This window comes from Nomascus leucogenys, chromosome 3 (genome assembly GCF_006542625.1).
Source record: "Nomascus leucogenys isolate Asia chromosome 3, Asia_NLE_v1, whole genome shotgun sequence".
In the NCBI taxonomy this organism is placed as follows: Eukaryota; Metazoa; Chordata; class Mammalia; order Primates; family Hylobatidae; genus Nomascus; species Nomascus leucogenys.
In genome coordinates, this window is record NC_044383.1 from 91,181,367 (window position 1) to 91,196,805 (window position 15,439).

Here is a 15,439-nt window from a genome sequence, read left to right on the forward strand (position 1 = left end):
ATCTTGGTGTGTTGAAGAAAAAATATATATGCAGCAGAAGGTGGCTGGGAGGGTCTTTTCTCCTTTGGGGATGCTGAAACAACTGTATGTTGTATGCTTGTGTTCTAAGTGCCCCCTGGTCATATGAGATCAGGTATGGGATTTACCACTTATGGCTTCATGTCAGTACTCAAAAAGTTTCAGACTCTGGGGTACTCTGAATTATGGATGCTCAACCTGTATACTTTTCTAAAGATGCATATAAAAATCCACTTTAAGTCAATAATCTATGGGCAAAAGTCTGTATTTTGTGCTTGTATGTGCATTAAATGTGTATGTTAAATAAATCATGCAAAGCTAGCACTAAAAATTTAATCATATAAGACTAGCAATAAAACCATATTAAAATGAAATCAGTAAAACATACTAAATTTGTATTTGCTACTTTGTTCATATTCACTGCCTTAGTAAATGAGAAGCCTAGCAGTTACACTGTCTTATAGACATCCATTTAAAATAAGAAAACATCAGTTACAAGTTTTGTGCCCTCGGGCAGTTATTTAACTTCTAAAGAAATGCAGTGTTGTAGTTACAAGCAGGCTCAAGTGCTTGTCTCAGCAGCACATATGCTAATATTGGAACCATACAGAGAAGACTAGCATGGCCCCTGCACAAGCAGGCTTGAAATTTACAGACTGCATGGAGAAAGCTACTTAGCTCCTATATGCTTCTGTTTCCTCACCTGTAAAAAGGGGTATCTCCACCTCACAGAGTTAAGTATAATACCCATAAGGCACATCAAACAGTGCCTAGCACATTATAAAAACCTAATAAATGTCAAATGTTTTAATATTAAGGCTGTTTCCACACTAAATAAAAGAGAAATAGCTATCTCAAGAGGCTGTTACAGGAAATGAGAAACACAAAGAACATGGTTCAGATACATGAAACACACAAAGTACTCAATAAGTAGTAATTATTATCGCTAAAAAACAGAACTAACAATAATGAAGCTGATGAAGAGTATGATGGCAACACTATCAGATATTAGGTGGCCCAATCCACAACAGTGGCAGTTATCCTTGAGTCCTTCCTCTTTCTCATCTTCCCGATTACCAAGTTTTATAAATTCTATTATCCTCAAAAGCTTAAAAGCTATCCCATTTTCTCCATCTTCACTGCCATTTGCCTTACATAATTCCTCACGCATGCTTCCCCAAACCAAAATGCCACAGCCTCCTCTCAGTTGTCCTGACTCTAGCACCGCCCCATTTCAACCCATTCTTCACACTCCAAGCTGAGTTTGGTTGTTTCTTTTTATTTTCTTAACTGAAATTTGATCATGTCACTTCCCTCTTTAACATCTGCAATCATCTCCACAGACTTCAGAATAATTTTCAAAGTACTACTTGTGGACGCAAAGTCTTTCAGAATTTGGCCACTTTCTCCCTTCCCCATATCATCTTTTTCTACTTGCTTACTTTTCAATCTAAGCTAAGCTCCACAACTCTGATCTACTTGTGGTTTCCCAAACACGGCATGCTCTGTCACCTCTGTGCCTTCCTGTAAGCCCAGAACATTTCCTTCTTCTCATCCTTACTCCTACTTGACCACTTAATGCTTCACCTCTATAATTCAACTTCCATACCACCTCATCCATTCCCTGATACCTGCCCCATCTTACTCCTATCTTCTTTTTTTTCTCCGAGCCTGGATGAACTTTATGACTAATATTATAAAAATGATGCTAACATTTAAACCCCTACAGCTTCAATTCTAAACGCTAGAACTGAAAATACGAGCAAAAGAGGCCATATCTAACTAATTTAAGAGCATTATATTTCAAATGTGGAACTAATATATATACATCTGCCTATATTACTTGTATTTATTTAACATATTGCTTTTTAAATTAAAGGTATTTTCATCTATTTGGTTTCACTTTATAATCACCAAAGCCTTTTAATAAAACTTGGGAATAAGTGACTCCCCAACGTAGAGATCTGTTTACACAGGCCCTCTAACAAGTTTAGCAAGTCATTTAAGTTTCAATAGTTCAAGATTATAAAGTTGAACTCTAAATATGACAAAAAAACTTTCTACCTATAAAGTAAAAAGCTGACTCTAAAGTAACAGAAAAGTTCATAACAGAATGTATAAGCAAAAAAAAAAGAACAAACCAAAAATCAACAGTATTTCTAAGAAACAGGGTTTGAAAATTTTAAAGTAACATTTTGTAAACTGAATATCTTAACAATTTTAAGCAAGGTAAAATGTGATGTGTTTCTAAAGATTTTTAAGAGTTTTATATGAATCAGGTTGCTTATTAAATAAGCATTATATGTTGAAACCTCAATTTGATACACAATTACTATACTGGTAACATTAGAAAAAAGAGGCTCAATTTATTGTGAGAAATGTTTATATCAAAAAAAATGAAAGCTGAAAATGTATAACATTAATAATCAAGACCCTGCTATTAACACTCCTAATTACTTAAAAAAGTTAGCCTCTAATCAACCAAGCAATTAAACAAAATGTAAATATATAAAGCATTAAACTGAGAAACAAAAGTTTCAAGCTCTTTAATATTAAAATAGTATTCCCACCTCTGGTGAAATGAACAATGAAGGGTATATCCTCAATGTGAGCATATTCTTACTTATTCTTATTTATTCAATATTTTCCTTCTAGACTTCATTAAAATACACAAATACAAAAAATTAATAATATTTAAAAAATCTAAACAAAAATCATGTCATAGTAAGGGGGGGTGCTGCTAGGAGGTGCAAGCATAAATATAGATATACCTCATACAAATTTTTTTTTCTTTTTTAAGTGATAGGATCTTGCTCTGTCACTCAGGCTGGGGGGCAGTAGTGTCATCTTGGCTCACTGCAGCCTCGACCTCCAGGGCTCAAGTGATCCTCCCACCTCAGCCTCCAGAATAGCTAGGACTGTAGCCACACAAAACTAGGCCTGGCTAATTTTTTTATTTTTTGTAGAGACGAGGTCTCACTATGTTGCCCAGGCTTGTCTCGAACTCCTGGCCTCAAGCAATCCCCCTTCCTTAGTCTCCCAAAGCACTGGAATACAATTGTTACTGGATCTTTCCACTTTGTCATATAAAATATATCTGAAAGGAGTGACAAACCTCACCAGATATAATAGTATTCACAGGTAAGAATCATGTTTATGGTTCTCTTATCAAAGGCAATCATTGCTTAATAAAGATTCTATGACTTCATTACCCTTAACTGAGGGTAGGTCTCCAGTGTAAAATAAAATAATAAACATGCTACAAGGTGAACAGTCTAAAAAAAGATTCTAAATATATTTTCACTCACGGGCAAATCATATAGATTTAAAAATTAAGTGTTTTACTATTGTAATCTTCTAGAGCTTAACATGACTTACATTAAAAATCAAGTAAGTTCTTCCTTGACACAATTAATTTTGCATATAGTATGAAGAACATTAGACTTGAAATTAGGAGGCTTGGGTTTTGGCCCCAGTTTTGCCATTAACTCTTTAGGCTTAGTGTCATTTTGTGTAAAATGAGAGGGTAGAATTTAAAATTTCTAAGTATGAATGTGTAAGAACTCAGCTCCTGACTTTATTTCCAAGAATTCAATCTCTTTTTTTTGTACACTATAGTATCTTAAGTTTCAAAAGGTAAAATTATGTCGCTTGCTAGTAAGTTTCCAATTCCCTTTATATATCTGAAACTAAGAACCTATTTTTATAGAAAACTACCCAATATAACTAACTTTTGTGCTGTGTTTTTCATTTTACAAAATGCTAATAACAATTCTGTACGGGAGGCATTATTATTCCAATTCTACAGAAAACTGAGTTCGAAGAATTGTTAAACATAACCCTTTTTAAAATAATCCACATTTTACTAAATCTATAGTTTAAACAATGGCTCAGTGAACATTGTCTCTTATAGTTGATTGATTCTGAAGATGTCTTGGAATTATAATTCAGCTAAAAGAAAAAGGGGGCGGGGAGTTTAGTATTGTTTAACCAGAAGCTGATACTTGTAAGCAACAGAACTAGAATTTATATGATATTTTCTAACTCCAAATACCTCATATAACATATTAAAACATCAAACTATATTAAATCTTAAAGTCATATTATGACTTTGAACAGTGAAATTTAAAACATATGCAAAGATTTTTAAATAATACGTATACAGGGGATGTAATAATAAATAAAAATAAGGCCGAGCGTGGTGGCTCATACCTGTAATCCCAGCACTTTGGGAGGCCGAGGCAGACAGATCACATGAGATCAGGAGTTTGAGACCAGCCTGGCCAACATGGTGAAACCCCATCTCTACTAAAAATACAAAAATTATCTGGGCGTGATGGCGCACCCCTGTAATCCCAGCTACTGAGGGGGCCAAGGCAGGAGAATCGCTTGAACCCAGGAGGCAGAGGTTGCAGTGAGCCGAGATCATACCACTGCACTCCAGCCTGGGCGACAGAGTGAGACTTCGTCTCAGTAAATAAATAAATAAATAATCAAGTTATAAAGTCAAAAAAATATCAAAAGGTTGAACAAACTTACTGGATCCCAAAAGTATGTGGAAAGCTTAAACACTGGCATTTCTTTTCTCTATTAGAATTCTTTAATATTACACTTTAAAAACATGAAAGAGCAATTTTTGCAAATATTATCTTCATTTAAGCTTATATTTCTAATCAAATTTCTCAAAATGCATATGCCCAATTTATACTATCAGCTGAAGTGCTCTAGACTTTTTTAGGAACCACCTCAGCACAGCTAGCACAATTATCAAAATAATCCTTTCTAATTCGAAATTTAACATTTGATGGTTTTATTAACTTAAATGTTTTATCTGTTATGACACTGTAATAGTAAAAGTTTTTCTACAAGTGCCAGAAGAATTTAGAGTAACTAGCAAACTATCAGGGCCAAGTTACAAACAATGGTTAAGATAAAAATTGAAATACTCACTTTATTATTTTGTGTCACAAGAATACTCCCACCCCCAGGTTTCAAAGGCACCTCTTCCATTGCTCCAAACACATCAGTCTCAACAGAAAAAGTTAGTTCTAGACCCAGATCACTTATATCATTATCTAAAATCCATTGCAAATTTTTCGCATATTCTGGATCAATGGATGCCACATCTTGGTAATTTACAGGAATACCTAAAAAATGCAAACATACAGCAGTTGTAGTCTGTTTCTGCCTTCCCTTATCTATTTAATGGTAAAATACTGCCCTCTAGAGATATTCTGAAAAACTGCAAAATATAATACAATCCTACTCACAGAGTATTTTAAATGGATTAATGAATTTGAAGTCTGTTAAATTAAGCCTGTGTTTCTTTCACATTGTTACAATGTAATCTTTCTTTGAAATAGCTATTCAGGAAGTTATTATAAACTTCAAAAATGCCAATTATCTTAAGTATACTCATACTGAAATGTATTCTTAGCATAAAAATACACACTAAAATTGAAAAAAAAAAAAAGCTAACTTAGCTAGAAGTGTTTGGAAAAAAAAAAGGTAGGTCATTTTTTTCTCCTTCAAACCCTGAATGGCTTACATATACAGATAGTCTCCAATCAAAATAAAAATTATCTCATCCAAAATACTACTGCTTATCTAGTTTTCCTCAAACTGAAAGAAAAACAATATAAATAAATGTCTACAGAAATAATAATAGAGCCATACCAAGAATGTGCTTGTAGAAGGATCGTGTGAAGTAAATATTGACCAGCTGCCTGTGGTTCAACGCTAATCCCAAGATCTGCCCAGCAAACCGAAAATAGTTCAAGTGATCAGGATTTACGTAAGAGTTGCTATTAGGCTGAAAAGTTGTTCCTATTGAAATAAATACAAAATAACATATTATTAAGAATCTATATGCAGAAGAGAGATTACTTTGATGCAGATAAACCAATTCACATACAACTTCAGCAAAGCTAAGGTTACGTTATGTATAAACTTCCAGAGAAATGTTCTTTGTGGAAAATATAACAGGTGGTAAGTAGAATTGGAAGTATAGATGATAATCATTTATTCATACATATTTATCACAATAATCTATGGCAGAGAGAAAATTTTAGAGTACTTTTGACTGAAATTAGTTGGAAGATCATCAGAGACACTCTGGAAATAATACAGCAGAGGATCACACACACACACACACACACACACACACACACACACACACGCACATATACAGTTTCCTAGGCAGTAGGGCAATAGGCTGTTCGCTAGGACAGACATTATCCCATTCATCTGTATGTGCCAGTGCAGTAAGTATTTGCTAGTTTTTGCTTCTTCAGGAGTAGAACACTATGAGAATAACTAAAAATTGTAAATGTACAACTGCTCTTAAGTGACAGGCCTAGTCAGTGAACTTGATGCCTGTTAACAATGATTAGAAAATCACCTCAGTCCACAAGGTAACCAAGTCTTTCTAATGGCAAACAATTAAGTTTAAACAATTACCTCTGAGATGAAAGTAAAAATGGCAAGGGCAATAGTTACCAATTACTATGAAAATCCAGTGCAATGAAATATGAATCCACTTTTATAAAATATCTAGAATAGGCAAATTTATAGATAGGTAAAGTAGATTAGTAGTTACCTAAGGCTGAGGAAAGGGGATATGGGAGATATTGCTTAATGGGTACAGAATTTCTGCTTAGGGTGATGAAAAAGCTCCGAAAACAGATAGTGGCCAATGGTTGCACAACACTGTGAATGTACTTAAATGCCACTGAATTGTACACTTTCAATAATATAAATGGTAAATTTATATGTGTATTTCACCACCATTAAAAAAAAGTCTCAAAAAAAAATACTACTAGTTAAAAGTTAAAACCTAATGCCAAAACCTCAACTTTAAATAACTTTCTTTTCCTATTTTTCCTATTTTTCTGTGATGGCCACTAATTCATATTACAAATTCACTCATCCATTCAACAAAGATATAATGAGCTCATGCTATATACTACTATTGTAAATGCCTGGGCTAAAAGAAAGAACTGATAAACCTAATGAAATAGCATCAAAGAAAAATAAAAGGTAGAAATGTATTGGAAGTGAAATGTTCAGTCATTTTGACAATAATTCACTCTGTGTATCACTGGTCTTTGATTTCTCGGTGCTGACACCAGGTTAACCTGCTGACTAGTTTATTTAGATATAAGGTACAAATTTGCAAGCCTATGGGAATAACCTAAATCAGTCATGTGAGTCTCATCATTCACTGTTAAGGACCTTTGGAGAATAATTCCCTGTCATGAAGCAAGACCCGGTATTAAAAGCCAAAGCAAAGCTTTGTGAGATAAAGGCAGATTTCAAAGACAAATATAATCATAATACCAAAAATACAACATTCTGAGAATAATCACAAATATTTTTTACCTGTTAAAATAATGAATGATTAGGGCTATGGACCAACAAAGATTTCTGATGATTCTACTTTCCTCCCCTAGCTCTGTGTTTAATTCCTTCTCTAATTACTTTCTGAGAAATCTAGATGCTTAAAAAGAATAGATAAGGAGACCTTTTTTTTTAAAAAAAGGAACCATATAGGGAGAAAATCTTCAGAAAAGGAGTAACAGTATTTAATTTGAAAATTTTAAATAGAATTAAAAGTTTATGATAAATTTTAAGTTCAAAAAATATATATAGCTGTGACTCCCCCAACTATTTTCATGCTCTCAGAAAAATCCTAGTATACAATAATATCATTTTCATGTAATAATAATAGCATATAATATTTATACTTTCTATATGCCAGGCACCAACTAAGCATTTTCACATATCAGCTAACTGAATTCTTACCACATTACAAAACATAGGTTATCATCTTTTTTTTTTTTTTTGAGACAGAGTCTCGCCCTGTCACCAGGCTGGAGTGCAGTGGCGCAACCTCAGCCCACTACAACCTCCGCCTCCTGGGTTCAAGCGATTCTCCTGCCTCAGCCTACCAAGTAGCTGGGACTACAAGCACACGCCACCACGCCCAGTTAATTTTTGTATTTTTAGTTAGAGACAGGGTTTTACCATGTTGACCAGGACGGTCTCCATCTTTTGACCTCGTGATCTGCCCGCCTTGGCCTCCTAAAGTGCTGGGATTACAGGCATGAGCCACTGCGCCCGACCAGGTATCACCATTTTTAAATGAGGACACAAAGGTGCAGAATAGTTAAGTTTACTGGCCCCAAGATTGTATCAAAAGAATAACAGTCAAGATTCTCACCGTGTATAAACCCAGAGGGCAAATTCATAACAACTATACTATTTCACTACAGTAAGCATCTTAATTTCATTAGAAAACAAGTTTTTAAAAAAATTATCATAGATATCGGGTCTACCCAAACATTCCCCACATTTAGAAATTCTTGATTCCTATATGTAATTCTCTTTGTCAACTAAACCTAAGAACGTGAAAATAAATATTTCAGCTTGATTTTAATTTATTAATACTATGACCCCAAAGAGGAGACTGATATGGCTTACAAAAAAGATAAATCAAAATGTTTGGCCAGACATAGTGGCTTACACCTGTAATCCCAGCACTTTGGGAGGCCGAGGCGGGTAGATAACCTGAGCTCAAGAGTTTGAGGCCAGCCTCGGCAGCATGGCGAAATCTCATCTCCACAAAAAGAATAGAGAAATTACAAAATACAAAAACTAGCCAGGTGCCATGGTTGGTCTCCCAGCTCAAGTGATCCTCCCACCCCAGCCATACCAGCTACTCAGGAGGCTGAGGTGGGAGGGTCCCTTGAGCCCGGGAGGTCAAGGCTGCAGTGATCCAAGATCACATCACTGCCCTCCAGCAGCCTGGGTGACAGAGCGAGACTCTTTCTCAAAGAAAAAAAGAAAAAAAAAAACTTTATGGGTCTATGTACTTCAACATTTGCTCTGCTATAAATCTGTAACATTAAGAAAGTACCTCAACTAATGATTCCACACCAAATCTGTTTTTCAGATATTAAGCAAAGTAGACTTAGAATAAAGGATATAAAGAGAAGAAGTAAGTCTAAAATGTAATGCTAGATCTATCTTCAACGATTAGGCCTAAATAATTAAACTTAGGACTTCACTGAACTTGTCATTCACAAAGACACCAAATTTACCTCAGAGCAAAGAATCAAAGGTTACCGAGTTAAAGCAGGCAGTTCCATGTTCCTACGCAATTTCAAATACTCAAAGTGTGTCCACGAAGCCCATCACAGGGATGAATGCCTGCAACTGCCTAGCTCTACTGCAGCCTACTCCCACTTGCCTCCCCTAAAATCATCCTTCTTATCAAATAGGGATTTGCTGCTAGTTTGGTTGGAAGCAATCAGAAGCTACAATTAATGAGGTATTCTCTCCTGATAAAAGAATGTAAACATTTGGGGAGAGAAAAGAGTTTTAGGAAAAACAAGTGACTGTGGAAAGCATTTGAAAACTGAAATCTCACCTTCACTTTGATATGTCTTTATTAAGTTAGAGAGCTCTCAAATATGCCTCACACAAATGAGGTGATAACTAATTCCATTTAGTCTACAATAGCAAATTACAACTCTATAGGTCACAAGCACCATTTCAACAAGGAGAGTTAATTATCTGTTTTATATGGTTAAATATGAGCTTTATAGTAGCCAGGTCTTGATCTCTTAAAATGACTGAAAATAAAGTTAGTATACATAAATAGATTAAGAGTTGAAATTTTATATCATGATTTCTAGACTTGGGTTTTCCTAACCAATATATTTTAAAACTTGGAAACTCAAATAGAGTTAGTAAATTTTTATTTTTCCAAATAGGGACTTTTATTTGTTTAAGGCCATCTACTAGCACCATTAATTTATGAAGTAAAAAATTTAACTCAAAAAAAGTAGACTCAAGGATAATCCTTAAATTGAACAAATTTAGTTTTATTTTACAAAGGACTAATAAGAAACCTCCTTTGGGCCAACCCTAGACCTTGAGACAAGCATTTGGGAACCAACTGTTTAGAGGAACAAATGTTAGACTGAGTCAGATTCCACTTATGATTCTATTACTTATTAACTGTGTGAATGCAGATAAAAACTCTGAATTTCAGTTTTCTCATCTATAAAATAAGAATATTCCACCTAGCTCACAGGTCTGCTGTGGAAATCAAAAATAAAATGTACTGAAATACTGTGAAAAATGTGACAAGTTGCAGAAAAAGTCATCTAGACCGTACAACTTACCATCAGCTGACTGGGTAAACAATGCATAATCAGGATTGACTATCTCATTGGACAGAATATCAAACCACTCACGCACAACACCTTGACCCTGAATTCAAGAAATAAAATTAAGCATCAACAGAAATATGTTATATTGGGAAAATTTTTTTCTAAATAACAAAATTTAAAGTTTCTTCCTTTATCAACTAAATATTAAACTTTATTCAAAAGGCATTTCAATCTTTCTTTACATACAGTGATTTCTACATCATCTTCTTTTATACCCACCATGCCTTCTTCTCCATGGAACCGTACAGCAATCCCTTGCTTTAGCTTTGCACAATTTGCTTTTGACACAACTTCACAGCTACTCCTAAAAATAGAATCTAAATATGTAGCATTGGTTAATTTTACATATTAAAATTTACAATAAAAAGCACTTTGTGCTTCACACAGATATGTTTCTTTGTTAAGCATACCTCTGTGAACCAGCAGGATATCATTTTCATTCACTGGCCTGTGCACCATGTCTGAATCTGGCTGTCCTGAATGCAAATGTTCATAGAACCATTCACAGCGATCTTTAAAAGGCTAGCTCAAAAAATAAGAGTAAAATATGTTAGCAGTATATCAGTTATCTAATTATCAGGTTTACTAGCATGCTAAATGCCTTTTCTACAAATAACCATTCTTAGATCTTTATTTACAATAAGGAGTTACTGGATAATGTTTTAACATTTCAATAACTATTCACAAAAAGGCAGAACTTAGCTGAAATAGTTTGACTACCTACAGAAATGTATTTTTTTAAATTCCTACATTTTCAACACAAAAGACTTGATAAATTTGGTTATGTCTCAGAACTTAATATCAGATATGTAATTGAACATATTTATTCTCAATTTCTTTTAAATCCAAGCCTTATTACAATGAATTTTCACACCCAGAAAAATTACGTTGCATGTTCCATTTAATTTTTCATGAAAATAATCTCTTACACCTAATCTTATTTATTTATTTATTTATTTAGGTTTATTGTTGTTGTTGTTGTTGTTTTGAGACAAAGTCTCACTCTGTTACCCAGGCTGGAGTGCAGTGGCGCGATCTCTGCTCGCTGCAACCTCTGCCTCCTGAGTTCAAGTGATTCTCCTGCCTCAGCCTCCCAAGTAGCTGGGATTGCAGGCACGCACCACCACACCTGGCTAATTTTTGTATTTTTAGTAGAGAGGGGTTTCATTATGTTGGCCAGGCTGGTTTTGAACTCCTGACCTCAGGTGATCCACCCATCTCAGCCTCCCAAAGTGCTGGGATTACAGGCATGAGCCACTGCGCCCGGCCTCTTACTCCTAACTTTATTCTTACTTCTATCCTTTAGAATACATGCAGAAACTGGAATGGAATTTGTTATCCCTTCCCATTCTCCACCCTAAAAATTGAAGAATAAGATCTCTTGAATAGCAAAGAGAGTCTCTCCCTTTTGTTCATCTGCCAGGTAAGCAAACTGTAAGTTATCTACAATTTTTGATTAATCAGAAAGTATTGAGTACTTACTGTGTACCAACACTGCATGTAACATAAGAGCAGTAAAAACTCCATGAACTTGCTAAAAACTGTTTAATACAGTTAGAGATGTGACTAACATAGAGTAACACAATATATATATATATATATATATATAATGTCAAGTTATAAACAATGAAGCATGAGCTATAGAAGTCCTGGTCGTGGTAGCAAAGAGGAACAATGAAGTCAATCTGAGAGATACTACTTCTTTGAATAAGCATTAAAAGTAAGAGAAGAGGCTGGGTATGGTGGCTCATGCCTGTAATCCCAGCACTTCGGGAGGCCAAGGCAGGAGGATCGCTTGAGCCCAGGAGTTTGAGACCAGCCTGGGCAACAGTAAGACCCTGTCTCTACCAAAAAAAAAAAAAAAGTCTTAATTAGCCAAGCATGGTGGTATGCGCCTACTGTCCTGGCTGCTCAGAAGGCTGAGGTGGGAGGATCCTTGAACCCAGGAGTTCAAGGCTGCAGTGAGCTATAATTGTAGTGTGCTCACTTTGTCACTCCAGCCTGAGTGACAAAGTGAGACCTTATCTCTACAAAAAAAAAAAAAAAAAAAGTAAGGTAAGATCTCTGCAAGATAGAACTTATGAACAAAAATAACTTAAAAGTGGAAAAGCCCTTTCCCCATAACCTACCCCCACACTCCTAGAAGGTACTGGTGGAAATATGAGTAAGATTTTATGTATCATGAGTTTAAAGATATAGTGGGGTGTAACTATTAGGGATTTAGAAAGAGATACTGGACAGTGATGCAGCTGAGACACTGAAAATAAAGCCATGAACAAAGGTAAAGTTGGAGACAGGATAAGGTTCAAGAGATGAAAGATACAGAGAACAAATACCAAGAAAAAGAAGTTTATGATCACAAGTCATGACTGAGAATTTGCTTAGCAAATGATACAGACGGCAAGAAAAGTCAAAGGAGAACCAAGGTGGTGCAATACCATCACAAAAGCTAAGAGTTTCAAGAGATAAATATGATGAATACCATCCAACACCACAAAAAAGTTATCTTCCAGGTGGCTTTTAGGACACCAATAAATTTCTTCATCTGAGCTAAATTAAATAGGTTTTTTTTAAAAGATTCAAATATCACTGGTTATTAGTTCTTAATAAAAACACAATATGATCGATGAGAGATGAACTTCTGCCTTTTAATATTTGCTTTCAGTAAGAAAAGAATAAATGCTACCTTTTTAAAGTTAGATGTGTAATTTTGTCCATACTTCTGTCTTCCACATTTTTTATAAAGCACTGGTGTTATATGTTATATGCATTACTGTGCATATAAATTAAATATTTCATTTTCAGTTAACAAGCTGGAATATAAAGTCCTTGAAATTCTAATGCTAACTATTTCTAAAAGTTTGGTTTAAGAGGAGAGAAAAAACATTACACAGAAGCAATTATTTAAGTATGGGCTTTGAAGTCAGATAAACATGGTTTGAAATCCTCACTTTGTCACTTACTAGACTTATCTTAAGGAAATTATTAATCCTCACAGAACTTTAGTTTTCTCATCTGTAAAACAGAGAAAAGAATATACCTACTTCAAGAGCTAACTGTTAGGATTAAATTAAGTAATTCAAATAAAGAACATAATTATGATAATTATAATAATCATAATTATAATAATAAATTAGCAATCATTTATTAAGCACCTATAAGCCAGGTACTTTTCGAAGCACTTTACAATGCATTACCACATACAACCCTCACAACACTATAAGAAAAAGGGACTTCTGTCCCCATTTTACCAAAGAGAAAAATATACTAAAAGCATTTATACTAATGCTCTAATACTCAATACCTAGAATGCTCAATAAATAGATATTATTCTTATTGTCATTCACAGCAATGTTAAAATTATTGTCAATAACTATTTAAAAGAAAACTTACTGTCCACTATAAGATATTAAACTATATCATTTATCTATGAAATGTGAACCAAGAAATAAAAACAAATGGAACCTTTTCAAGTAATTCAAGTGGAACATTAAAAGGTACAAACTGCTACCTTCAAAAGCTAATACAATAACTATAAGATCAAACACACACACACATATACAAACACCTACACAGCCAAATGGCACATTTTCGTATGTAAACTTTCTAGAGTACCTGCATTTCCATAAATAATTCACAAAATAGGACTGATTATAGAGGCTCCTCTTAATTGCATTTGTACATCAATACAAAATGTTTCTCCCTTTAACTACTGGCCACCTGAAAACCACCAACAGAAGAAGAAGTCAATCCCTTAGCAGAGGTAGTTGTTCTTTTTAACTTTCTAGAGGACAATCTCCAAGTTACAGAAAACTTCTAAGTACAGTAGAGTACAAAGCACTTTTTTGTCCTCTGATGTGAGAGCAAGTTGCCAATATAATGTCCAGTCCCCTATAAACCACTTAGGCATTTATTTCCTACAAACAAGGGAATTTTCCTCTATAACTAGATAACAACCATCAAAATCAGAAATTAACTCTGATAACATTACTACATCAGATCCCATTTCAAGTCTTGCCAATTTTCTAATAATGTCCTTTTATTGCAAAATGATTCATGAACTGCCTTTAATTGTCCTGTCCTGTCTCCTTCACTCTGGTACATTTCTTTAATGTTTTCTTAATTTTCATAACCTTGATAGTTTTAAAGACTGCAGGTCAGTTAATTTTGTAGAATGTCCCTCAACTGTATTTAGTCTGATGATTCCTCATGATTAAATTTAAGGTGTGTATCCTTGGCAAGAATATATCACAGAAGTGATGCCATGTTGTCCTCAGAGCATCCTATCAGCTGGCACACTGCTATGTCTGCTTTGATCACTGCTAAGCTTCTCTACTGTAAGGCACCCTTTTTCTCTTTGTAATTATTCTGTCGGGAGATAATTTGAGACGGTGTAATCATCCTACCCTTCATCGGACTTTCCATTTATTCATTAACTTTTTTCAGTACAGACTCATAGGTTCCTATTTATGTTGCCATCATTATTTATTTTGATGCTCAAGTTCTTCCAAATTTGGTAGTGGGAGTCCATCCAAGCTGTCTTCTGAGTCATGTTAACATAACCCCACCAGTCTTTGAACACTTCCTTACTTTCTTACACAATAAGATGTTGCAGGTTTATTTTATACTTTCCCTGATCTAGCCCTGGAATTAGCCATTTCTCCAAGGAGCCCTGGTTCATTGAGAATGGTACTGAGAGAGCAAGAGCTAGGTGCCAGGTTTGCTACATGTATCTATGTAGATTTAAAACTAAATTCAAACTGGTAACTCCAATTCAGCACAAGGTTCCTTCTAATTTCCTCCATTTTGTAACTCCTTTCTCCAACAACGAGAGTTAGACTCTCATACTTGCTTATTTGATCAACCTGCAACCGCACTCCCTTGGTATGTAACCAATCTCCAGTGACTGACATGGCCCCTGCACCCCACTGAGGCTCCATCAGACAGCACTGAACAGCTGCAACCACCGCCAACATGGACACCCTCCTTATGCCACTCTAACTCACATGACTCACACTGGGACCCTCTTCTACGCGGACACCCTTCTTAATCACATCCAAACTCCAAAACCCCACACTAGGCCACCACTACACATGTAGACATCCTCCTCACCCTAGTCAGGCAATAAACACCTCCCTCTCTGGGTCAACAAAGTGGATACCTAATACAGATGCTTTTTGACT

At 35.0% G+C, this 15,439-nt stretch overlaps 1 protein-coding gene and 1 non-coding gene across 6 annotated transcripts in view; one reads left to right on the forward strand and one right to left on the reverse strand.

The window, feature by feature from the left end:
• Positions 1-15,439, reverse strand: part of HACE1 (HECT domain and ankyrin repeat containing E3 ubiquitin protein ligase 1) — a 133,659-nt gene that overhangs the window by 31,631 nt on the left and 86,589 nt on the right. For all 5 annotated transcript variants that reach the window (XM_030809516.1, XM_030809514.1, XM_030809515.1 and 2 more), the window contains 5 exons: positions 10,667-10,778; positions 10,476-10,573; positions 10,209-10,296; positions 5,695-5,844; positions 4,969-5,165 (listed from right to left, as the gene is read on the reverse strand). In XM_030809516.1, the coding sequence (XP_030665376.1) occupies positions 4,969-5,165; positions 5,695-5,844; positions 10,209-10,296; positions 10,476-10,573; positions 10,667-10,778 (645 nt within the window). The remainder of the gene's footprint in view (positions 1-4,968; positions 5,166-5,694; positions 5,845-10,208; positions 10,297-10,475; positions 10,574-10,666; positions 10,779-15,439) is intronic.
• On the forward strand, positions 585-694 carry LOC115834534. The gene has a single exon (XR_004029479.1). It is a non-coding gene; the product is annotated as a U6 spliceosomal RNA (small nuclear RNA).